General features: G+C 42.5%; 1 protein-coding gene across 1 annotated transcript in view; it reads right to left on the bottom strand.

The window, feature by feature from the left end:
• MDH1B (malate dehydrogenase 1B) overlaps positions 1-26,864 on the bottom strand; it is a gene marked incomplete at its 3' end in the record, with an annotated part of 52,624 nt that overhangs the window by 16,794 nt on the left and 8,966 nt on the right. The window contains exons 4-8 of the mRNA XM_082261756.1: positions 22,878-23,020; positions 19,381-19,883; positions 17,824-17,965; positions 17,291-17,445; positions 8,625-8,764 (exon numbers count right to left, since the gene is read on the bottom strand). Of these exons, the coding sequence (XP_082117882.1) occupies positions 8,625-8,764; positions 17,291-17,445; positions 17,824-17,965; positions 19,381-19,883; positions 22,878-23,020 (1,083 nt within the window). The remainder of the gene's footprint in view (positions 1-8,624; positions 8,765-17,290; positions 17,446-17,823; positions 17,966-19,380; positions 19,884-22,877; positions 23,021-26,864) is intronic.

A 26,864-nucleotide genomic window follows, 5' to 3' on the forward strand; every position in this document is an offset into this window, starting at 1 on the left:
CTTTGTGAGCGCACCACACAGTCGCATGGTCCGCCACAGAGCCAGCATTGTCACAAAAATACTCCTTTAAACATTTAGTGATATATTCGGCATGGTGTGGAGATTCCAAAACTTGGCTGTTGGCTCTCCATAGATACGCAGGACCAGGTGCCCCGGACTCGCGCAACACTACGGAGACCGGGGCGTGGTCCGACCACGTGATAGCGTGTATTTCTGCAGACTCTGTCATCTGGAGCAGACGTTTATCAACCAAAATCATGTCAATGCGAGAGTATGAATTATGACACTGGGAGTGGTAAGAATAGTCCCTTTCGCCCGGGTGTAGACACCTCCATGCATCGTACATGTCCATAGAATGCAGTAAAGGCTGTAAGGCTGGAGGAGCACACCGGGGGGATGAGGTGGTATCAATTTGCGGGTCTGACGTGATGTTAAAGTCCCCGCAGATCACAACAGAGCCTCGCCTCAGGGAGGAGGCCATACGTAAAATCTTCCTCCAGAAGCAGAGTTGATGTGTATTGGGGGAGTAGGCATTGATCAATGTCAGTGGCATATTATTCACCTCACAGATAACTATAATATACCTTCCATTGGGATCAGTTTTAAGGTCTATTAATGAAAATGCCACAGAGTCTCTAACCGCAACCAGTACTCCTTTCCGTTTTTGCGAGGCAGATGCCTGGAAGACGTGCGGAAAGTTCTTATGAGCCACAGTAGGGGCGGAAGATTGGTGTAGGTGGGTATCCTGTACACACAAAACATCGCTCTGAAGTTTCAACGCCTCAGACCACAGAGATGACCTCTTGGCCGGGTGGTTCAGGCCCCTGACATTAAACGTTGTTATTTTAATGGGCATATATCACTGAGAATGAATGGGATAGAGTACCTGTAGCTAAATGCATCAAACGAACCTCAAGGTGGAGATCCACAGTGGCACAGAAGGACACAGCTGGGTGACGTCTGTCGGGAGTTTCAAGATGTAGAGACAGTCCAAGTTTCCACATGATGAGCTGACCACATTGGTGGAGGGTAGGGAGACACTCACAGGGAGAGAAAACAGAAGGGATAAACAAAGAAACAGTCAATAAAAAAAAAAGAACGGTCTCGAATGCAGCCATGCTGCATAACATTGCGGGGGGGAGAAAGTTCTAGTGGCCTGAGCAGCCGTATGCCCAGGGACATTCAAGTATTGGTAACGTGAGGCGGTGTTCCCTTTGAGGATTTCTTTCCCTTCTTCCCATATGCGACCGTGTGCCACTCTTCCGGGAGAGGGGACACCCTGGTGGACGGTGTGGAGGGATCCGCTCCGGGAGTAGGGAGAATTCCCCATGACTGCAACAGATCTAGCCCAGCTTGCATAGATGTGATAGTGTGGGCCTTATTGTGATATGTGACAGTCAGTTTAACCAGGAATCCCCACTTATAGACAATAGCATGATTCCTCAATGCCTTGGTAATCGGTTGGAGGTTCCTCCGTTTTTGGAGAGTATGTTGGGATAAGTCAGCAAACAGCTGGATCCTGGCATACTGATCCGGGACAGGAGTCATTTTGCGGAACTCCGACATCAAACGGTCTTTTATGTGATAAAAGTGAATCCGCATGATAACATCCCTTGTTATATCTTCAGAGATGTGGGAAGGTTTATGGAGGCGGTGTATGCGATCAATCACCAGCTCAGAGGATGGTGCAGATGGCAGGACTGCACAGATCAGATCCCTGGCGTAACGTTCGAGATCAATGGGCTGGATAGATTCGGGGACCCCCCGAATTTTGACGTTGTTACGCCGTGATCTGTCCTCCATATCAGCAATTTTGTTTTTCAATTTGTCTATCTCTTCCTCATGAGAGTAGTGGGAGTCAATTAGTTCGTTGTGGGATGCAGCAAATTCCTCCATTTTGTCCTCCACCTTGTCCATGCGGCCACCCAAGGCTTTGACCTCTCCTTTGAATGATTTTACACAGGCCATGAAGTCAGCGTGCATGGAGGCCCTTAGGGACATCATCATGTCCCTCAGCTTCACTTCTGAGACCGGCCGGTCACTGACAGGGAAGGAGTCTATGTTAAAAGCAAGCTCTCTGGTGGAATTCAGTGAGGAGACCTCCTCATGGCTTACCTCCCCAGATGGCGAGTCCTCCATCAGCCGTGGTCTGCTTTTCGCCGGGCTTCCTGTGAGCGGTGTTGATGCAGTGGGAGACCGGGGCTGTCCTGCCTTCTGGCACTGCTGAGGTGTAGGGCTGGGTTGTGCCGGAGAGGTCCCGCTCGAGGAGGCCGGGGAGCTACTGCCGGCGCCATCTTGGCTCCTCTGCTGGCTATGGGGCATAAAGAAATGTTGAAGTTGACGGGGTTGCCCGCCGTCCTTTTTCTTCCTAGCCATACCGATGGACGCCGGAGGATTAGGTGAAGCCGATGAGGGCCTTGGTGAGGCAATCGGATGAGTTAGAACGCCGATGTTGCTGGATAGTTGTCCCTGTGTCGGCGGAGCGGCGAGCTCACACGTCCATACAGCTACGCAGCGGCCACGCCCCCCAGCCTAGGTCATCTTTATATAGAGCAACAATTCTTTTTTTTTAGATCCTCAGAGAGTTCTTTGCCATGAGGTGCCATGCTGAACTTCCAGTGACATGTATGAGAGAGAAAAAGAGAGCGATAATAAATTTAATAAACCTGCTCCCCATTCACACCTGAGACCTTGTAACACTAACAAGTCACATGACATCGGGGAGGGAAAATGGCTGATTGGGCCCAATTTGGAAATTTTTACTTAGGGGTGCACTAACTTTTGTTGCCAGCGGTTTAGACATTAATGGCTGTGTGTTGAGTTATTTTGAGGGGACAGCAAATTTACACTGTTATACAAGCTGTACACTTACTACTTTACATTGTAGCAAAGTGTCATTTCTTCAGTGTTGACACATGAAAAGATATAAAAAAATATTTACAAAAATGTGAAGGGTGTACTCACTTTTGTGAGATACTGTATATATTTATATATATATGTTGTGGTTCTGATAGATATATAGACAAGCTCAGTTGATTGTTAGTGCTGAATAAGGATGAGCTCAGCATTTGGACAGCTTCCTACTGTCAATGGCTGCTAAGGAAGTAGCAGATGTTTGCGCCCGCTGCATCCCCACCAACCACTGATGTCACTAATATCACTCAGACAATTCACTTACATGGCTAAGAATCCTTGGCCATGTAAGAAAGGGTGCTGGGATTGGGGAAATCATCATTGCTTAACCACTTTCCGCCCAGTCTATAGTCAACTGATGGCTGTGCAGGGCCGTGCTGTGTCCACCGGACACAGAGATGACTGATCACTGTACCAGCCCACTGCCAGTACCATGTGTATTCTTCAAATCCTTCTTGAATCATTTTTGCATATTATCCCGCTGAAAGAGGCCACTGGCATCATGGAATACTTTCCATGTGGCAGTGTACTTGGTTAGCAACAAAGTTTAGGTAGGTGGTAACTGTCAAGTAACATTCACATGAATGGCAGAATCCAGGGTTACCCAGCAGAACATTGCCCAAAGCATCACACTACCTCCGCGGGCTTGCCTTCTTCCCATAGCGCATCCTGTTGTCATCTCTTCTCCAGGTAAGCAACGCACACACATGTGGCTATCCATATGAAGTAAAAGAAAACATGTTTTTTCAGACCAAGCCACCCACTACCATTGCTCCGTGGTCCAGGTCTAATGCTCACATGCCCATGTGCTTCTGGCTGTGGACATGGGTCAGCATGGGCATCTTGACTGGTCTGCAGCTACACAGCCCCATACACAACAAACTGCAGTGCCCATTTTTATTTCTGTCACCACATCAACTTCAGGGGCAACATGTTTACTTGCTGCCCAATATATCTCACTGACTTTCAGGTGCCATTGTAACAAGATAATCAATGTTATTCACTAAACCTGTTAGTGGTCATAAAAAGCTATGGCCGATAAATGCATACTGGGGAAAAAAAAACACTTTCCTGTATAATTTCATTTTTGAAAATCTGTAGGAGTAGCATCCTTTGTAATTTATTTTGATTTTGAATGGTGTATACTGTATACAGACAAGCTAGCATAAAAAAAAAGTAAGAAATAGATTGCACGGTGGAAGGGTAACTTTTTTTAACAATAACTTTTTTTTTTTTTTTTTAATTTTAAAGCACTTTCTAAAATATACAGTGTGATGGTGCACATTATTGAGAGGTCCCCTGAGTGAATAACATTCCATGAAAAGAGAACAAAAAACAAATAATCAAGAGAAATACTAATAAGTGGTGTTATTCCTGTAATACTCACATCAGACATGTCACTCACATTGATTTTAGTGCCTAGTTAAAGTAATTTGGTTCTGACAAACAGACCTCCAACTGGCCCCAGTTGCATAACACGCTACCATTTTGCGTCATTATTTTTATTGAACAGTTAATGAGTGCCTTGACTAATGTTTTTAATCTAAAAAGCTTGTTTTTTACATTTGGCTTTTTTTTTCTTTTTTTTTTACATAAAACAAATCAAATGCTCATTACATATCAATAGTGTGAAAAAAATGTACTCCTAAACAGGGCTTTTGTTTTAGAAAATATTTGCAGGTACTCCTTCCTTCAGAGTCACCCCATATCCCTGCCTACCTCTGAGCAACATCCTTGGTTCCACCCCTTAACCACCTCTCAGTTCTGACCCTTTGAGAGAATACAAAACCAAGTATCATTTTGTGGTGTAAAATAATTCTCCCAACAACAATAGACCCCTCCCCCAGCAACAATTGACCCCTCACAACAAAATACCCCCACCAGCAACAATAGATCTTACAGCATCCAACATCAATAGACCCTCCAGCAGCCAGTAACAATTGATCCCTCCCTCAACAATAGATTCCTTACAAGCAACATAGGACCCCCTCATCCTCGCAATAACAGATCCCCCCCCCCAGCAATAACAGATCACGCTCAGCATCAACAGACCCTCTAGAACACCCCAGCATCCCATGCCCTTACATACATTCAATGCTGGAGGTGCTTGCAGGTGCTGGAACTGCATTCCCCTATGTTCCAAATAAAAAAAAAAGCCCTACTCCTAAAGCTAGAAATAAAGAGCTGAAAAAAACATTTTTTATAACCTAAATTTCACCCAGACCCTAAAGACTTGCCTAATATGAATAATTGTTATCTTTAAGCAGTTTTCATCAAAACTAATTAGATCTATTTTCAGTTCCTGATGAACTTGGTGGGGCTCCCTCATATCCAGTAGCTTATCATCCATGAGTGCAAGGTGTGCAGTGCACATTGGCCCCCAAGGCATGGTGTAGGGGAAATAAAAATGTCATGCTAATTTTTTAGGGTCCCAGGTGGGCGTTTTTTTCTTCACAAGAAGAGCAGCAGCAGCAGCCGCATTTGCCAATGCTTCCTCTTTGGATTTGGCCGGCGCCCTCCCCTCCATTACAGTCGGTGCCTGGGGGAGTGATATGGCTTGCAGTGCTGCGCCCGCATTCTATACATTTTGAGGAGAACAGCCGAAGAGCTGTTGGAATCTGTGGAATTTTTGGAATCTGGAGTTAACTAACCCAGTGGCATAACTTGGGGGGTGGGGAGGGGGGCGGGTGGTCAGCCGGTACTCTCTTCCCGGGCGCAAAATTTCAAGGTGCACAAATTTTAGTTCTGCCCATTCCCCATGTGCTTGGTTTGATGTCCCAGCCGGCCCCATTTTTGTCTGTGAGGAAGATCCGGAGCGTGTGACAAGAAGAGCCAGAGCATGTGTGATCCACTGACGTCACTAGCCCTCCTCCCCTGGCCAGGAGAGGGAAGAACCTGACAAAATGTGAGTGGAGATGTGCTCAGTGCAGACACGCTGAGGCAACAGGTTTGCCTGTCTATCTGTCTCCCTTGGCCAAGGCCATGGGCTGCCGACTGCAGGAGAGGAGGAGGAGGGGGTGGGTAGGAGGGCTGCCAGTGATCTCGGGATCTCAGCTTGTCACACACAGTAGGTGGAGGGAACCTGTTCACAGAACATGGGACTACATAGGGTGCCCCAAGTGTCAATATAGAGGCTGCTATTCCTGCACCATATTTCCTGCCTGACTGGGAGGACACAGGAGGAGGGCTCAGATGCCCCTTGTAAGGGAAGGTAATGTAATGATCCTTATTGCCCCCCATCTTTTACCCCTCCCACCCTCCGGTGGTGGGAGAGAGTCTCCTTGCTTACAACAGAGCAACCAGCCAGTAACCTTGACCTAACATCATATAGTACGGAATTATTAAGGGCTCCTCGTCATTCTCAGCTGGAGTCTCTGATTGGCTGCCGCAGCCTGCAGCCTTTTATTATTTGTTGAATCTGAGATAGCTCTTTGACTACTGCAGTCAAAGAGTTACAGTATCTCAGCCTCAACCAATAACAGAAAGCTGAGAGGCTGTGGGCAGCCAATCAGAGGCTAAGGCTGTAAATAATGGGGGACCCTTAATAATCCATCACAGCAGCAGAGCAGCCAGTCAATAACACCTACATAAATTACATAGGGGTTAATGGCTGGCTGCTCTGCTGCGACAGATTATTAGGGCTCCAGTCCTTTTCATTCACAGCCAGAGCCCCTGTACCACCCAATGGCTCCAGATGAGGGGGTAAAAATACCCCTCCCCTCCTACCATCCCCAGGTGTCTCTTCTTTAATTCCTACCTAATGTCAGGGTTAGTAACCACTGGCTGCTCAGCTGTATACAAGGACCTCTTGTTATTTACAGCCTGAGCCTCAGATTCGCTGCCTGCAGCCTTTTCCTATTGGTTAAATGTGAGAAGATATCTCTGAGTACTGTTGTCAAACAGATATCTCAGATTCAACCAAAAATAAAAGGTTACAGGCCGCCAATCATAGGCTCAGGCTGTGAGTGGAGGAACCCTTATGTTTCCACGAGAAAGTGCTAAAAGTCCATGGGTAAAGCCCCATACACACAGGCCGAATGTCGGGTGGCATCGACATGCCACTTGTAATCTATTTTAGTTTTCCTGATTGCACTCTTTCATTTCTTATTGCAGTCTTCTGTAGCTTTGGAATGGTGAACTGTGAAGCTTCCATCCTAAATTTTGTAAAGGACATCTTCTTCTTATTAATATGCCTTTTTACCTTATTATTTAGCCACCCAGATTTAAAGTGATGTTAGCGTTTGATGAGGGAGCTCCAGAACACCGCAGCACTGGAGTGCAGGTGGATATAGTTCTGCTTTAAGTAGTTCCCAACTGTTTAACAACTTCAATACAGGGCACTTTCCTCCCTTCCTGCCCAGGCCAATTTTCCCCTTTTAGCGCTGTTGCATTTTGAATGACAATTGCGCGGTCATGCAACACTGTACCTACACCAAATTTATGTCATTTTCCCCCCACAAATAGAGCTTTTTTGTTTATGTTATACAATTTTGTAAATAAATAAGTTTTTTCCTGCACTGATGAGCACTGATGAGACTGCACTGACAGGCACTGATGAGGAGGCACTGATGGGGTGGCACTGATGGGGTGGCACTGATGGGGTGGCACTGATAGGCGGCACTGATAGGCGGCACTGATAGGTAGCACAGATATGCAGCATTGGTGGGCACTGATAGGCGGCATTGATGGGCATTGATAGGTGGCACTGACGGGCACTGATAGGTGGCACTGATAGGCAGCACTGGTGGGCACTGATGGGTGGGTACTGATCGGCACTGACGGGCGGCACTGATAGGCGGCACTGGTGGGCAATAATGGGCACTGGTGGGTGACACTGAAAGATGGCAATGATGGGCACTTGTGGGCAGCACTGATAGGGAGGGCACTGGCGGGCAGCACTGATGGGGAGGGCAATGGGTGGCCATAGTGGGCATCCCTGGTGTCATAGTTGGCATCCCTGGGGTCATAGTGGGTATCCCTGGTGGTTCTAGTGGCATCCCCCCCCGAGGGTCTGCACTGGTAATCAATGATCTGATTACCAGTGCCGACCCACCCCCCTGTCAGGGAAGCCGTCGATCGGCGCTCCTTTACTCGTGCCTGTCAGGCACGAACTAAGGAAAGCCGATCAACGGCTGTTCCTGTTTACTATGTGACCAGCCGTGATTGGACACGGCTGGTCACATGGTAAAGAGCCACGTCAGTAGTCTCTTTACCGAGATCAGAGATGCAGGGTGTCAGGCTGACACCTCGCATCACCAATCGCCGCTCTGCGCGCCCCCGGGGGGCGAGCAGAGCTGTATTATCCTGCCGCCATCATATGACGTCCGGTCAGGATAATACAACCACATTCCTGCCGTCAATCTGTTATTGGGCGGGCGGGAAGTGGTTAATGAAGTTCAACTTTAGGATAGCCCCAAGGGAAGTGGTAATTGTATGCTTATATTCTGTGTCCAGAAAAGCATGTCATGATGTTTTCTTTTTTTGCTATTTTTGAAAAAAAAAAAAAAAAAAAAACTTTTGTTCTGATATTTATCTGTGTCTGAGAATGTACAATATACAATATCCAACAGGCACATTTTTGGTTACAAGTACTGCCACAAACATGTTATGTGTACACATTGAATAGGCTTTTGATAGGCTATGTTATTATACGTACATCAACTCTGCATGAATAAATTGTGAACAACAGTAAAAATGTAATGGAACTTTACCTCAATCAGTTCAGAGGCTGCTTGCTGCAATATTTCTCTTGCATCCTCGGGAATGTCAACCTGGGTGTGCACCTTCCAGTTTCCATCTCTGAATTGCACTGGCATTGAGTAAACAATGTCATCTGGAAGACCAAAATGGCCTAAGAAAGCAAAACACGAATAGGTCAGTTTGATAATTCATTATGCATCTATGTGCAGCTTCTGAACATTGAATTGGTTGGTTTTGGCACTGAAAATTTGGATTAAGAAACGTTGTAACACAACCCATCGCACTTATCACAGCCAAAATACTAACTGACCCTTAAAGTGAACCTGTCATAGGAGAAATATGATAACTTCTATTGCAGTTCTTCTCCTGAATATGCAAGCTGCTTGAGTAACTCTGGTTTCTTACACACTTAGAAGTCCGTGCATCAGGGAACCTCCACTGCCAGTGGAGAACTGTCCACCGCAGAGAACAGGGAATCTCAGATGCACGGACCAAATTGTGGACGGTTCTCCACTAGCAATGGAGGTTCCCTGACGCACGGACTTCTGGGTAGGGATGATCGAACGGTTTGGGTCGACCATCGGTTCGACCCGAACATTGGCTGTTCGAAATTTGGCCGAATTCCGAACTTTTTGCGGTAAAAGTTCGGAATTCGGCCACCAGAACCGCCCAAAATGCAATGGGACAGGAACTGGGCTTTAAAAGCCGTGATTGGCCCAGAAACATCAGTAAAAGCCCATTGGAGTGACTAGGGGGTCCAGAGGCCAATCAGGAGTGAATACGCCCCCCATACACCCCCCATACACCCCCCATTATATAACATAGCCCCGCCAAATCTCTAGCACTGTAATAGAGAGGCTGTGCAATAGAGTGGAAGCATTTCTGTTACTCTTGCTGCTCCAGTGTCATTTTGCAATTATTAGTGTGAGGAAAGGGATATGCAGTGTAGTTAGGGTACTATATACCACTATAATTAGATTCAATAATCTAGTTTATGTAGGGAAAGTTTTAGTGTCAGGGTGACTGTAGTGTAGTTTAGGGTGAACTGACTGTGCTATGCCAGGGTGACCCAACTCCTCCATGTCAGGGTGACCGTAATGTAGTTTAGGGTGAACTGACTCTGCTATGCCAGGGTGACCGAACTCTTCCATGTCAGGGTGACCGTAATGTAGATATATATATATATTGAATCAAAAAACACAATTTTGAAGCCCTAAAACCCAATAAATGCCCCTAAAAAATGCCTAGGGTTCTGGGTCATGCCCCAGGGACTATTTTTCACACAAAAAAAAGTTCTTAAAAATTGTCGTTTTTGATAGAGATATATACAGTGCCTTGCGAAAGTATTCGGCACCCTTGAACTTTGCAACCTTTTGCCACATTTCAGGCTTCATACATAAAGATATAAAACTGTAATTTTTTGTGAAGAATCAACAACAAGTGGGACACAATCATGAAGTGGAACGAAATTTATTGGATATTTCAAACTTTTTTAACAAATAAAAAACTGAAAAATTGGGCGTGCAAAATTATTCAGCCCCCTTAAGTTAATACTTTGTAGCGCCACCTTTTGCTGCGATTACAGCTGTAAGTCGCTTGGGGTATGTCTCTATCAGTTTTTTACATCGAGAGACTGAAATTTTTGCCCATTCCTCCTTGCAAAACAGCTCGAGCTCAGTGAGGTTGGATGGAGAGCGTTTGTGAACAGCAGTTTTCAGTTCTTTCCACAGATTCTCGATTGGATTCAGGTCTGGACTTTGACTTGGCCATTATAACACCTGGATATGTTTATTTGTGAACCATTCTATTGTAGATTTTGCTTTATGTTTTGGATCATTGTCTTGTTGGAAGACAAATCTCCATCCCAGTCTCAGGTCTTTTGCAGGCTCCATCAGATTTTCTTCCAGAATGGTCCTGTATTTGGCTCCATCCATCTTCCCATCAATTTTAACCATCTTCCCTGTCCCTGCTGAAGAAAAGCAGGCCCAAATCATGATGCTGCCACCACCATGTTTGACAGTGGGGATGGTGTGTTCAGGGTGATGAGCTGTGTTGCTTTTACGCCAAACCTAACGTTTTGCATTGTTACCAAAAAGTTTGATTTTGGTTTCATCTGACCAGAGCACCTTCTTCCACATGTTTGGTGTGTCTCCCAGGTGGCTTGTGGCAAACTTTAAACGACACTTTTTATGGATATCTTTAAGAAATGGCTTTCTTCTTGCCACTCTTCCATAAAGGCCAGATTTGTGCAGTATACGACTGATTGTTGTCCTATGGACAGAGTCTCCCACCTCAGCTGTAGATCTCTGCAGTTCATCCAGAGTGATCATGGGCCTCTTGGCTGCATCTCTGTTCAGTCTTCTCCTTGTATGAGCTGAATGTTTAGAGGGACGGCCAGGTCTTCGTAGATTTGCAGTGGTCTGATACTCCTTCCATTTCAATATTATCGCTTGCACAGTGCTCCTTGGGATGTTTAAAGCTTGGGAAATCTTTTTGTATCCAAATCCGGCTTTAATCTTCTCCACTTTTAAAACAATAGAAACTAATTTAAACACATAAAAGATACTGAGAGACATAGCAAGAGCTATGGAAAACACAAAAATATTTAATTTTTAATGATTTATATAGTAAAATAACATTAAAAAAAAAAACGCAATATACCGGGACCGCAAAAACGGAACCGCGATGGAGCAGGGTTTACTGTATATATATATATATATATATATATATATTAGTGCTGTCAAAATTAGCGCGTTAATAACGCATTAACTCAAATTCATTTTAACGGCGCTAATTTTTTTAATGCACGATTAACGCAGCGCGCATCACCTGTTTGACCCGTGGCCTAGCCCGTAGTTGGAGAGATAGAGATGCAGCAGCAAACAGAAATGGAAAAAGAAAGGGGTCTTCTGAACGGAAAATTTATATACAAAACGAGGTCTGATGGTTCTGTCGACAAGACAAAAGTTATCTGCATTTATTGTCGATGTGAATTAAGTTATCACCGCAGCACGTCGAGTTTAAAATATCACTTGATGGCGAAGCATACAACTGACACGGAGAGCCCCCCTCCCCCTCGTCAAAGGCAGACCACAATGGATCAAAGTTTGCAGCGGAGATCGATGGATAAGTCCACAACTAATAGACTCACCTCAACTATAGCTAAATGGGTGGCTACAGCATGTAGACCAGTTAATGTGGTCGAGGACGAGGGTCTACTTGAAATTATTCGCATCGCATCTAACGATTCTACATACGAACTACCTTCAAGAGCCACCATTACAACCAAGATTCACAACTTATATGAAGAGGAGAAAGCTAAAGTTCAGGAGGCATTGAGACAGACAAACACGGTTGCGCTCACCGGAGATTATTGGACTTCCCTCAGTAACCATGGCTACCTAGGCGTCACAGCACATTATTTTGACGCGCACTGGAAACTTCAGTCTCACGCTTTGACCGTTATGAAGACAGAAGATAGACACTATGCTGACGTTTGCGCTGAGCACTTTCTTCAAGTAGCCAGACAGTGGAACATTGAACTCAAAATTAAAATAGTGACCACTGATAGTGCACAAAACATGATTGCAGCGGCCAGGCAGCTCCCGTTCGAGCATATGCCTTGCATTGCACACAGCCTCCACCGAGCCATCACAGTTTCTCTCCAAAACAGCCCGTTTGATGGCGCCTTGGCAAAATGCAGGAAGTTAGTGGGTCATTTCAAGCATAGCCCTGCTAACGCAGCCGAGCTTGAACAGCAGCAAGTCAAACATCTTCAAAAGAAAGAGTCACTCGTACAGGAGGTGTCTACTAGGTGGAACAGCACCCTAGAAATGATAAAGCGTGTTCAGAGAAATCAAGAACCATTGAGAGATGCACTGGCCCTACATGCAGGCAACATCAACATACCAACTGCAGCTGAATTTGATAAACTGAAGAGGTTGGAGACTGTGCTGGAACACTGCAGGTAATTTATTGATACTCTTATTATTATTATTATATTTGTCTCTCAGTCAAAGTAAGGTTGTGTCAAAAGTGGGGACGTCTGTGTGTGTGTCTGTGTGTGTGTGTGTGTAACATTTTTATAATAGAGTGGATTTATGTTGTTCTGATGTGTCTTGACTGTGTGTGTGACATTTATAATAGAGTGGATTTAAGTTCTGATGTGTGTGTGTGTGTGTCATTTATAATAGAGTGGATTTATGTTCTGATGTGTGTGTGTGTGTGTGTGTGTGTGTGTGTGTGTGTGTGTACAGTATGGGGACAAAATATAATAGAAATGTCTGAAATCCTTGTTTTTGTGGGGACATTTGTTGGTCCAGTTAAACAGCTTATAAATCATATAGAATGAGTTGTATTGAAAATGTAAAAATGCAGAAAGTTTTCTGTGATGGTTAGGTTTGTGTGTGTGTGTGTGTGTGTGTGTGTGTGTGTGTGTGTGTGTGTGTGTGCGCGTGCGTGTGTTAAGAGTGAGAGATTGAAAGTGAGTGAGAGATTCATTATGTCTAACTAAAGTGCTTTTCTCTATTATTCCAGGTATGTGAGTGAACTTTTAGGAGGAGAGAAATTTGTTTCTTGCTCAGTTGTGCTGCCCGCGTTGTGTCATCTATCACGTGTGATGGAGGTCTCAGAAGATGACCCAGCCTACATGATTAAGTTTAAGGAAACTTTCACAACTGACATGGACAAACGGAAGGAAAAAACCAACACCACATGGCTGAGGGTTGCATCAGCACTGGACCCTAGGTTTAAGGACCTCAAATGTCTGAGCAGGGCTGACAGAGCTGAGGTGTGGAGTTCAGTCTGTGCCTTGCTCCAGAGGGAGGGGCTTGCACAGCCAGATAAACCAGTGACAACTGAACCACCTAAGAAGATAACATGTCTCATGTCTGTGCCAGAATCTTCATCTGATGATGATGAAGAGGACTGTATTGAGAAATGTGTGGAGCGCTACAAGGCAGAGCCCTCTATTGGCATAGAGGACTGTCCCCTGCAGTGGGGGTCCAATCATGAAGGGGCACACAGTGAGATGGCCTACCTTGCACGCATATACTTATCAACACCTGCCACATCCGTACCTTGTGAAAGATTGTTTTCACTCTCAGGACATGTTGTTCAGAAAAAGCGAGCTGCCCTGTCATCTGAAAATGTAAACAGGCTCGTCTGTTTGAGCAACTGGCTCAGTGCAAAGAAAGAGAAATAATCTGTGAGGAACCTGTGGGTTTTTTATATTCTTTTTCCCACCTGTTTGATAGACATGAACACGTTCTTTGTAAAACATGTCAATGTTCTTTATGCTCTGTTTAGGGTGATTTCAGTAATAATAAATGTACATTTAGGTTAGCATGTTTACAAGAAGTGAGCTGCCCTATCGTGCAAAAATGTAAATAGGTTTGTGTAAGTAAATTGAGTAAAGAAAGAGAAGTAATGGGAACCGTTTATTTCTATGTTGTTGTTTTTTCATGTGTATAATAGACATGAACAAGTTCTTTGATAAACATATGACTTTTGATACTATGGTCCCTTTGATAGATGTCCAGTCTTCATCCTATGTTAAGTATGGTTTCACTAATAATAAACATGCATTTGCATAAAGCGTCTATTTGTCCACTCCCATGTTGATTAATGTATTCAAAACTTGAAAAGTATTAATTTAAGGTACATTTAGAACTGATACAAATGTGCGATTAATCGCGAGTTAACTCATGACAATCATGCGATTAATCGCGATTAAATATTTTAATCGATTGACAGCCCTAATATATATATAAATATGTGTGTGTATATATATATATATATATATATATATATATATATATATATATATATATACAGTATGGAATCAAAAAACACCATTTTGAAGCCCTAAAACCCAATAAATGCCCCTAAAAAGTGCCTAGGGTTCTGGGTCATGCCCCTGAGACTATTTTTCACACAAAAAAAAGTTCTTAAAAATTGTCGTTTTTGATAGAGAACCAATTATTGAAAAAAATTATTGAAAAAAAAAAAAAAAAGAGATTTCTTTGGATTTAGTGTCTGGGGGGTCTAAAAAGTGTACCTGTGAAGTTTCAACTCTGTAGCATGTCCAGAACCAGAAAAAAAAAGATAATTTTCTTAGAATTTCAGTAGCGCAGGGATGGGGTTACCCTCCTTTCACACCTGGGCGTTTTTTGTTTCAGGCGTTTATTGGGTGATTTTTGGGCGTCTTTGGAGGCAGGCATGACATCTGAACTTCTGTATAGGGGTATATATACACACACACACACACACACACACGCACACACACACACACACACACACACACACACACACACATATATCTATACACATACACACATATAGGTGTGAAAGGAGGGTAACACCATCCCTGCGCCACTGAAATTCTACGCTACTGAAAGCTCTTATAACGTTATTAAACCATTTGGAGCCTTCTTTTATTCTATAACCTGGCTGGACATAGGGATGGAGGTAAACTAGGAGGTGACAGTCCAGAGGATTGGGGCACTACATCCCTCAGCGGAACCTTTCCTGGTCCAGGTGGCCAAACAAGCGGTACCCGGTCTTAATACTATACAGTATATAAGATCCATTCTCTCTGGTGAGTGTGTTTTTTTACTACCCTCCACGGTGAAAACAAGTATCATCACCTGACCGCTTGGAAGCAAAGCACAGAGCACCTGCACTTTACTTGCACCCAAGAAATACCTGTCTAATTTGCACTTCAAGTCACCCATGAACTTTATTTTTATGAGGATTTTTTATGAACTTTTTTGAGCACTTATTGAATACTAATCACTGTAAAAATTGCACTTCCAGTCACCCATTAATTTTGCTTTTTTGATTTTTATGAGAATTTTTTATGAATTTTTTTGAGCTATCACTATAATCAATGCACTGATATTTAACTCAGCTTTATTTATTTTTCATGTCCTATTAAGCCCCTTGTTTTTACCAAGCACCATAGATGTATTTATAAATTTTGCATTTATTATTTATTGCATGTGTGCCACTGGCACTTCAGCATCTAATGCAACTTTTCAGGTGTACCCATCTCATGTGACAATTTTTGCATTTATTTTTTAATTTGTCTTACTGTTAGCACACTTAGCACCTTAGAGTGTTTATCAACCATTTACCTATATTTATATTTATGCACTTCTAGCACTTATAAAAATCTACATTACAGCAACTCAGGCTTATTCACCCCAATTGACATATTTAGCCTCATTTATATTTTATTCACAGCAAGCGCTATAGGTAGCCTCCTCACTTGTGGCTATACATAACACATTTCTACCCTTTCTATAGCAGCTGCATTTGATATAGATTTACTACTGAACATCTTCTCCAAAATATTATTTAACCCATTGGCGCGGGGGATATACTTCCAAGTATATACACCCTTCACTCTCTTGCAGATGTATCAATTACAGGGATGACACAAACCATTCAGCACTGGAAGTTTTTACGTAAAAGCTTTATCTCAAAAAGAAAAATACTGTTTGCTGTAACTGCTTATAACGTATTGGCTTCAATTTGGAGATTGGCTTCAATTTGTTAGTGTATTTAAATATGTTAGTACATCAAACACAATCCTCCCCCCAGACTGACAGTGGCGCTGTCTGCTGTGTCCCCATGCTCCTTCATTCAGAGTAGGGGCACTCTAATACAGGAGGTATGTTAATGGCCAGAAGGAAAACAGAAGGAAAAGCCTTAATAATGAAAATGAATGCAGTCACCACATCTAATCATTGGTAAGTTGCAATTAATAATATTTTTTTAATTTTGGGTTTAATACTGCTTTAAAGCAAGGCTATATATATATATATTGGCAAGAAAGCCACAGGAGAAAAATCTTGCTTGTAAGGAACAACGTAAAGTATTGGACATTACCATAACATTGCTCTTTATAAATACTACTGATGATATAAAATGCCAACCTTTTATACTAGGCACATACTGTATTTCGTTTCATTTAGGCACCCAGATTTTGCCACACAAATATAAATCAAACTTAAAAGTCAAATTAGGAAAGGATCTAAGCTGTCACATTCCTTTTCTTTTTTTTATAGGTATTTTTAGCTCATCCCAATACAAATGAAAACAACAAAGTATTGCCATGAAAAAATGAACAAGAACTTGCCCTTTAGAGTGTTAAAGTGGAGTTCCACCCATTTTTGGAACTTTAGATCTATGTAATCCCCTTTAAAATGGCTTTTACCAATGGAACGGCCTTATTACATTCATACAATACAACCAATGAGAGGAGGCGGGGCGGAGGCGGGGCAGAGAACGACCTTAATACATTCATACAATACAACCAATGAGAGGAGGCGGGGCAGAGGCGGGGCAGAGAACGGCCTTAATACATTCATACAATACAACTTAATGAGAGGAGGCGGCGCGGAGGCGGGGCAGGCACGGCTCAGTACAGCTCAGCTACTGCGAGATTTCTGGAATAGAATACATCCCAGCAGACACTGCGAATCGCCGAATGGCGTCATCACCGATCGGACCCGGAAGTGAGGAGAGGAGAAATAAAGCAGAAATTAAGGTATTTACTAGCAAAAAAAAAAAAGTTTCCATTGGTAAAAGCCATTTTAAAGGGGATTACATAGATCTATGTATTCCAACCTATTAAAAATGGGTGGAACTCCGCTTTAATCATTATGATTACCTTCACTAAGGACACCAAGCGAAACAATCTCTCCATTGTTTGAATTCTGTTGCCACCAGGACAGAACACTGGCAATGGAATGAGCTGCAGACAAGCCAGAACGATGTTGCTTTCGAATTTTCCACTCTCTCACTAGGTCATTCTTCATCCATTTTCTGCCATTGAATTGAAAAAATGTTTAATGAAACATTCAGTAAAATTCTATTGGTGCATATTTTAGTAAGAAAAACAAGAATACAAACTATTGCGAAATATTTGCACTTTTTTTTTTTTTTGAATATTTTTAAATACACTTTTAGCCACATTTTATCATCACCTGCACCAATGTAATATGATTACAGATATTATAGCAGAAAACAGAGGGAAAATGTAGCAAGGATTAATCAATTGATTAAATACAAGAGCGTCATTTCTTTGCACTACAGTACATTTTCAAAGACTATATTTTGGGCACTGATCCATGTGTTGGTTGGTTAGGCAGGTTTAGCTATAGTAATCATGAACTAATTAGTCAAATTACAACTATTACGTACCTGTCAAATATCATATTAAGCAAAGGACGTGAGTAACTGGGAGGACCCCATATGGAACTGTCATATTTGTATATCTTTGCTTGGTTGAGATCAAGGTGATTAATACCACTGATGTTACCCCAAACTATCACATCCTTCACAACTGTCAGAAATATACAAGAGAAAATGAGATACAATAAGAGCATAGTTGAGGTGAGTTGGCCAAAAACGTCCCTTCCCATTAGTGAACCATCACATTTTAAATTGACACCTATGTCAAATCTCAGCTCCTGATATCCTGGTTTTCCCTTCTTCATCTAAGTGACCATTTTGAGTTTTAGAATTGGAAATATTTTTTTTTTATATTTTTGAATGTGCACAGGTTTACAAACTGTGTCATAAATGTAAAACTATTTTAAAATATTAAATTAAGATTAACTTTTAATATAAAATTAAAGTTTTTTTTGCTTGCTGCTGCGGGTGGTCAAATAAAAGATAAGTGTAAGAATATGTAACTATGGGAGACAGCATTAAATGGCCAAGTGGCCGGTTTTGATAACCCATTTGTTTGAATGAGCTGCAAAATGCACTGGAACATAGAAAAAGTAGTGCAAGCACAATTTTTTCATAGCACATTGTACCAAACCCCATGGTACCTTGTGATCAGATGCTCTTGCAAGGACAACACCTTTACCGACAGTTTGGTGTGAACCCAGAGTGCATAAGACACCAAGTTTTATGAGCATGCTGGGTTTAATCAAGAAATTTCTGCATTAAACTAATGCACAACACCTTCTGGACAACAATGTGCCAGCAAGAACTGAGTCAACTCTACTTCCACTCCTATTTCAATTTTTTTCAATAAGCAGTAGACTGAAACCACATAAATTCTATAGTTGCAGATTAAGATTTCTACTTAATAGTTTTTATCTCTGCTCTCTACCTTATACCGTAATAAAATGTTTAAAGGAGAAGTATGGCCAAAGCTTTTTCAGCTGACAGCGAGCTAAAGCCTGCTGTCGGCTGATATGGTCGGGATCCACCTAGAACCCTGGATCCGCACCTGGCTCAGAACTTCTCCCCAGCCCAACACTCTGGTGAGTGCAGAGAGAGCAGAGCAGTACCTGACAGCCAGCACACTCTGCTCAGTGTAGAGGGGGAGAACTGAGTGATCACAGGTATTTGAGCGCTCAGTTCTTACTGCAGAGACTGCATTCATCTAGGTAAGTGTAATTGTTTGTTTTTTTACAACCCCCGAACTTCTCTTTTAATAATCTCAATTTTTTTTGTTTGGTCAGCATTAGGGAAGTCGTATCATCATTTGGCTTTGTAACAGCTAGGTGGAAGTGGAAATTTTCATGGTGATACTTGTCAATTATGTCCCTGAAAGAAAGAAGGTGCCAGCAGATATGCAAAATTGTCAGCAGCCATGCAGAACCTAATTATTTTCGGCTGGATTTGGCTTTTAAACTGTGTTTATTCCCCACCATACAGAAACTGAACCCTTTTTTTCATATGTATGCCTTCCTGTTGATTCTAGACTTTTGTTTGCCATAATTACAAAACAGTTATACACACCTGATGAATTTACATTCAGCTTTTTTGCAATCTGAGCTTTTGCCTCAAACTCCAATTGTGTTGGTAAAGCCACTACATGATGATTATTGATGGATGGTGCATTTTTCAGCATCACTAGGGCTTTAAGATTTGCGTAGGAACTTCCGGACACAACCACCTTCACTTCCTTGTTTGCATTCCGGTCAATGAGCCTGCCATACTGCGCACACTCTTCTGTAACCATCTTAATGTAATTATCTGGTGACTGATCAGCTTTGAGAAGTACATCATCAAGGACAATTACAAAGTCAGCTTGGAGAAACACATCATCATCAGCTGTCGTGTGCAATGTTACTTGTCTTATACATGGAAAAGCTAAGTCTTCCACCTCCATTTTCAGTCCTTGCAGGGTATCCATGGATTGGCTATTGTCCAATAAGTGCAACCAAATCGCTTTCTCTGGACCAAAGACTTCACCAGTAGCCAGAATAGGGACTAAACTGTAGCAAATAGGCATTGATGCACTAAAATACATAAAGGTCACCAGAAATTCAAATTATCATTTGGAAAATATTATTATATATTATGAATATGTTGAAACTGTTTTGTATAATATGAGGGGGCCTGTATTGTGTGATATGGAGGGGCTGGGTTGGGTGATATGGGGGGCTGTATTGTATGATATGGGGGGAGGCTGGATTGTGTGATATGGGGGGACGCCAATTGTGTGATTACTACCCTAGCCTTTCCATATGCTACCCTAGCCTGTCTATATACTACCCTAGCCTGTCCATATACTACCCTAGCCTGTCTATATACTACCCTAGCCTGTCCATATGCTACCCTAGCCTGTCCATATACTACCCTAGCCTGTCCATATACTACCCTAGCCTGTCCATATACTACCGTATCCTGTCTATATACTACCCTAGCCTGTCCATTTACTACCCTAGCCTGTCCATATACTACCCTAGCCTGTCTATATACCTGCAGGCAAAGGCTGGGGTGAGGAAGCAAGCTGGTGCCGCCACTATTTGTCTTCAGGCCGGGTCCAGAGGCTCAGGTGCGGACCTGTGGACCACAGCTAAAGAAATAGGTGGAGAGGCGCAGCAAAAATATCCACCCCCGCCACCTCTACTGTTTACACATTCTAGTTACTAGTACCGGGTTTCCCCGAAAATAAGATCTACTCTGAAAATAAGACCTACTGTTATTTTCTGGGAGGGCTGCACTATAAGCGCTACCCCGAAAATAATCCCTAGTTTAAAGTAGATGTAAAATCCTAGAATCCACTCTATTACTGTTTTAAATAATGCCCAATGTGTGTTTCTGTATTATAATTGTGTGAAATACCTTCGGTACATCGTGGCTTGGTGCTCAGCTGATCTCCCGCTGCTCTTCTCCTCTTCTTATAGCTGTCAGCAGGGGATCTCAGCCCCTCCCCTCTGCAGTGTTCAGAGCAGATCACGGAAGCGCCGAGTATTATATTATAATTGTGTGAAATACTTTCGGTACAGCCCCGCTTGGAGCTTCCGTGACCCGCTCTAAGCACTGCAGAAGGAAGGGGCTGAGATCCCCGCTGAAAGCTATGAGAAGAGGAGAAGAGCAGCGGGAGATCAGCTGAGCGCCGAGCGGCGCTGTACTGAAGGTATATCACACAATTATTAAATAGAAACACACACTGAACATTATATAAAACAGTAATAGATTGTATTCTAGGATTTTACAAACACTTTTACTAGGTTCACACAGGGGATTCCTGACAGGCAGGGAGGGAGAGAAGACAGCACATTACACGATAAGACCTACCCCCAAAAATAAGCCCTACTGTGTCTTTTGGTGCCAAAATTAATATAAGACCCGGTCCTATTTTCGGGGAAACGCGGTGAATAAAAAAAATTATTATAGTAATACATTGTACACATAGCCTAAAGCCAGGTACTTTATACAAACTTTTTAAATAATTATAGGCATGTATTTTTGGATAAGGGAAACTCAACTTGTAATATGATTATATGCCAGACTGAAATTGTATGTGACAAGCCTAAAGCCCCGTACACACGCGTCGAAAATTGGCAGGGAATTTTCGTCCTACGACCGATCTGCCGATTTTCGGCTTGTTAGTATGATGCTTCCGACAACCAACTCCGACTTTTCGGCCGAAAAAAATCTGGTGTGCAGACTAAAATTTTTGTTGGCCGTCAACATAACGGCTGATTTTCGTGCAGTCAGTACAGATTTCGACAGGGAAAAATCTGATGAGCAAGTCTTGGCATGCTCAGTGAAGAACACAAAGAAAGCAAACCAACACATGACATCACTTCTGAAGTAGAATTTTGTTGGGCGAGAAAATTCGTGTGCAGTCTAGGCACATTCCAACCAACAAAACACAACTCTGGACAAAAGACATCTCATCTGTTTCTGGTATCAGATTTGATAGAATTCAAAGCTGAAAACAGCTGCTCACAAACATAGGGTAGCCCAAACAAAGTAAAAAAAGCAATCCTAGCTGCTGGATGAGATCGGGAAGGCAGGAGACCAGTATGCAGGCTGCCAGGTGTAAATGAGGAGGATGGGTAATAGGTTATCAGGAGAAGCTGCATCTGAAGAAGCTGCTAAAAGGCAGCTACACTCCACATGCTGGCACTTGTAGTTCTCCAACAGCACATGTGCAGACATACCCGCCAATGCCTGATGATGCCCTGATGATCTACAGCTCACTGCTGTTAAGCAGAGCGGGGGGGGGGGGGTGTGCACAGTGCTGACAGTCCAGTGTGCCCAATTTAGAAAGTCCCTGGCACAGCTGGGACTTCGTAGGACACAGTGGATCGGAAACTGTTGTGTCTTCTAAAGGGCGTTGCAGTTATTATATGGTGTGGAGCAGAAGCCATGAGGTGGTCCACCACTAGGTAGTAAGGTAGCAGGGATAGGTGGTTTACGATCTTGCAGTGTCGATCTGACAGTTTTCGAGGCTTGGCTGCCGGGGGGGGGGGGGGGGTTGTGCATCCAGCGACTTAAAGCTCGAGTGCCCACAGAGAGGGCTTTGCATGCCAGTTGTGGCACATATGTTCGCCGTCGCTGTTATAGGGTATCTGCTTTCAGAAAATATATATTGTTTTGGGGTATTAAGTGTGTTTTCATGTACAAACACACCCCCTGCTCTCCTTCTTCTGTAGTGTAGCTAAGCATCTTCCCCCCTAGTAAGTGCCCTGCAACTGACAGCAATTATAAGATATCCTTGAAACAACCTTTAATAAATATATACTGTAGGTGGCATGAAGGCCATATTTAGTTTGATATAACTCTGTTTCTATTACAGCATATTTAGTGAGACATTGGGGTTGGTTTAGTAAAGGTAAATAAGCTATTCACTTGGCAAGGGAAATTTCCCTTAGCACAGGTGAATGTGGTGAAGCACAAATTATCTTATAGGTGATTGGGTATTCTTAGCAAATTAACCCCATGGGTTTATTTTATTTCCGGGAACACAACAAAGTTTGAAATCCTGGTTTTCATACCTGGTAATCCAAACATGTAGAGGTTTAAACTCTCTTTTTATTTGCTCTTCTTCCATGTGTAAATAGATATGAGCGTCTAAGTTTTCTGTTGCAATATCCTTCATTAAATCACTCAACATAGCTGAACTTATATTGTAGTATTCCTGAAAAATAAGTCAATAAATGTGAAAAACAATTGAGAGAATGCACTAACTCTGTGGCCCAGGCCCCAAAATCAGGCCCCTTCAAGCACTTGATCACGTCTTTGTATTATAATTGCAGTGACACAAAACTCACAATTATACCAGTGTTCTGTAACACAACTATCCAGTATAGTCTCCATGGTTAAACTCCAGCCAGCTGCCTTCTACTATTATAGCCTTAATATTGGCCAGTGAGGCCCACCATTGCATTTGATAAATAATAGAAATGTAATGAGAGGAAGCAGGAGGTGGGCAAAAATCTCCATGCCAGAAGTATGGTCAGTAACTAATACCAGAGGGGTTGATTGACTAAAACTGGAGAGTGCAAAATCTGGTGCAGCTCTGCATAGAAATCAATCAGCTTCCAAAACTTAATTGAGCAAGCTGAAGTTAGAAGCTGATTGGCTACCATGCACAGCTGCACCGGATTTTGCACTCTCCAGTTTTAGCAAATGCAACCCAGAGTGTCCCAAGGTATAAAATTCCAAATGTTGTAAAGATACAGAGAATATTCTATGGATATTGGGCCATTTTGGAAGGTAAGACCACAGACTCACTTTACAGAATTGCAGTATGTGTTACCAGGGCCGCTGATAAGCCAGTACAACTGGCCCTGTTGTACCGGGCCTGGAGTGCTCAGCTCAGCAGGGGGGCCCGGGCAATCTAAAATCAAACACACAGTGCAGAATAAAAAAAAAAGCCTTAATTAAAACCAGGCAGCACCCCCCTCCTAATGACTTAGCTGGGTGTGTTTTTCGTTTTTCTGGGCCCCTCTGCAGTGATGTGCTGGTAGGTGTGGGAGGGACTACTTCTCCTATTTCGGGCGCATGTCAATTCAGTGACTGCCCTGCATAGGATTCTCTGCATATTGCCTTCCCTGGCGGAGTGATCTATCTTCTCCTGCTCACAGTGCTCAGGTCTTCTCTCCACTCAGCCTGGATGCTGTGAGGCGGAAGAGGAAACAGCTCAGCCGACATTTCTCCACAGGAAGCAGCACTGCAGGAACTGAGGAGGTTGGTGATGGTGGGGTTGCCAGTGCCTAACACAGCAGAACAGGTGTGTCTGGCTGTCTGACTGTCTGAAGACACATTTATTTCACATAAAGTCAGACAGGACTATAAAGGAAGGAAAGTCCAGATTGTCTCTTTATTTATTTAACTTTGTGAACGTTTGCAGGATTGCTATACCTAAATATGTGTTTGCCTGTTATTTCCCAAGTCAGCCTAAAGGCTTATATAGTAAATAGAAATAAAAGTTATCCTTTGACATGTGTGCTTTTAAATCAAACTTTCTGAAAACAGAAAAGTTTTTTTTTTTTTTTTTTCATGTTGGAAATAAAATGCTAACTAACCACATAGCAGTGTCATTAGATGCATTCTGTCACTTCTGTTACAAGGGAAAGTATCAGCAATTCAATAGGTAATGAATTAACAAAGAGGGTTCTCTCTGCCAGAGGTGGGAAGCATTGTGACACTGCCCTAAAAATCACTGATTTCACTTTATATAAAAACTCAGATGAGAGAGAGAGGGATGGATGGATGAATGGGGAAAGAGACTGAAAGCCACAGATGGAGAAAACAAGACATAGAGAGAATTACAGATGGAGGGGCAGACAGAAAGAGAGAGACAGATAGATAAATATTATATAAGAAAAAAATGAAGAGAGCGCGAGAGAGAGAAAGAAAAATGGAGAAAGAAGCAGAGAGGTAGGCAGAAAGAGAGAGGGGCGGGGAGAGAGAGAGAGATAAAGAGAAGTAGAGAGAAAAATAAATAGAAAGACAGAGAGATAAAGATTATATATTACAGAATAAAGATAGATGGATAAAGAGAGAGAGAGAGGGAGAGAGACTGAAAAGATAGAGATACAGCAGAGAGAGATAGAAATATATATATATATATATATATATATATATATATATATATATATATATATATATATGTCATAGGTAGGTAAAGAGAGCAAAATGGACAGAGGGAAAAGGAGAGAGCAGAAAGATAAATGGAGAGAGAGGAAAGGATGACATAATAAATGAAAGAAAGAGGAACAGAGTGAACAAATGAGGGAGGAAAGAAAGAGAACAGAAGAGAGTGTAGAGAGGAACAATGAGATGAACTGAAAGATCTATATACAGTATCTGAAGCATCAGCTTTTATCAAGAGAACATTAACTTGTATAGAAGGCTGTATACGGTGGTAGAAGGATGTATACGGTGGCACCTGCAGCTCCTCAGGTGCAGAAATTTTATGCCCAGCTTATTTTTGAGGTTTTTTTTTTTTAGTTCCCATCGCCACTGCTTTAAAATGTGGTAGGGATAGCACTGGCGGCAATTTATTTCAGTGCCACCCCAGTGCCATTTCAAAACAGCTAGCTTACCCTCAGCATTTTCTGTGTGCCCCCTTTGGATTTAGTAGGGGGCCCGAACACACAGGGGGCCCACACAGGGAGGGGGGCTTAGTGATGAACTCTTCCTCCAGCAGCCGAAAGCTGGTGTCTCCCCCTCTCCCTGCTGCCAGCTTTTATCTACTGAGAAAGAGACAGTTATCCTTCACTAATCCCCCTCCCTGTGTGGGCCCCCCTCCCATCCCTTGCTCTAATGTTAGCTCTGCTCCTGAGATTTTTATCTCTGTATCTTTGTTTCTCTCCCTCTGTCTCTCTGATCCAGAGCTCTAACTGCCCAGCCTGTATATTTTTTCATCTCATCTTCATTTTTTTTTATTAACTCAGTTTTTTCTTTTAGATTTAGCAGGAATTCTGTGAGTTATGTTGTATTTGTTTCTGCTAATAATGATTTTATTGTATTTTTAGCTAAATATAGCTTTAATATTTTCTTGGGGGCCCTGTCAGGTAGTCTGTAAGGGGCCCCGCGATTTCTATCAGCAGCCCTGTGTGTTACAAGTTAAAGGGTAACTAACAGTAAGTAAACGCAAAGTAGAAGAAAAACACCTGAAAATAATTTATAATACAACTTTCACCTTTCACATGTGTGCTATTTGAATTTTGCATTAATTCAAAAATGTTATATACAACGTAAAAGGTTTAACTTATCCCCCTAGTAATTCACCATTCCTGGCAAATGATTACAGGATAAACGTTGTAGTCTACTGTTTTAACAGTTTATATGTAATTTGTATGTCTTATTTAATGGGAACATATAATGTATTTCCAGTGAACAAATATTTTCAAATATTACTGTTTTCCTGTAAGAGTATGGTGAGTGAGCATTGAGAGCAAGGGGTCGGGAGAAAGCAGACAGAGGTTCTAGTGATAACGCTCAAAGATATGAATGTACTCCCACTTTGGTGAGATTTCCACCTACTTCCTGTTATGTCTTGAAGACAGGGAGTTGAGGAAAAAACTCCCCGGCAGGACACAGACAGCAAACAATAGGTGTTAGATCTCCTTGACTAATGCTGGAGCAGGGATCTTTACAGAATAAACTTACTGTCTAAGTTGGACACTGGTTAAGGTCAATTGGACTCTGATTGGTTGATGTTTTTTAGGTGCAGTGTCCAGGCAAGAAGATTTTCCTTCCTCTCTTGTCTCAAGAGACAAGTAAAAGGAAATCAAGAGGGAATCCCCTTTAGACAGTTGTCACTCAAACAGGTCCTCCCTCTCCCATTCCCAAAATAACTCTAAAATGTAGCATTTTCTATTAAGTTCTATAATGAAGACAATGGTAACCAGGACCAATAGTAACGCTGGAGCTACCCAGTAGAGACACAGACAGCAATAAAAAAAAAAAAAAAAAACATACACAAACAAAGGTTGTAATCCTTCTTTATAACTTTATAATATCCAAAATTT

Source organism: Pelophylax lessonae (assembly GCF_965119305.1).
Source record: "Pelophylax lessonae genome assembly, chromosome: 6".
NCBI lineage: Eukaryota > Metazoa > Chordata > Amphibia > Anura > Ranidae > Pelophylax > Pelophylax lessonae.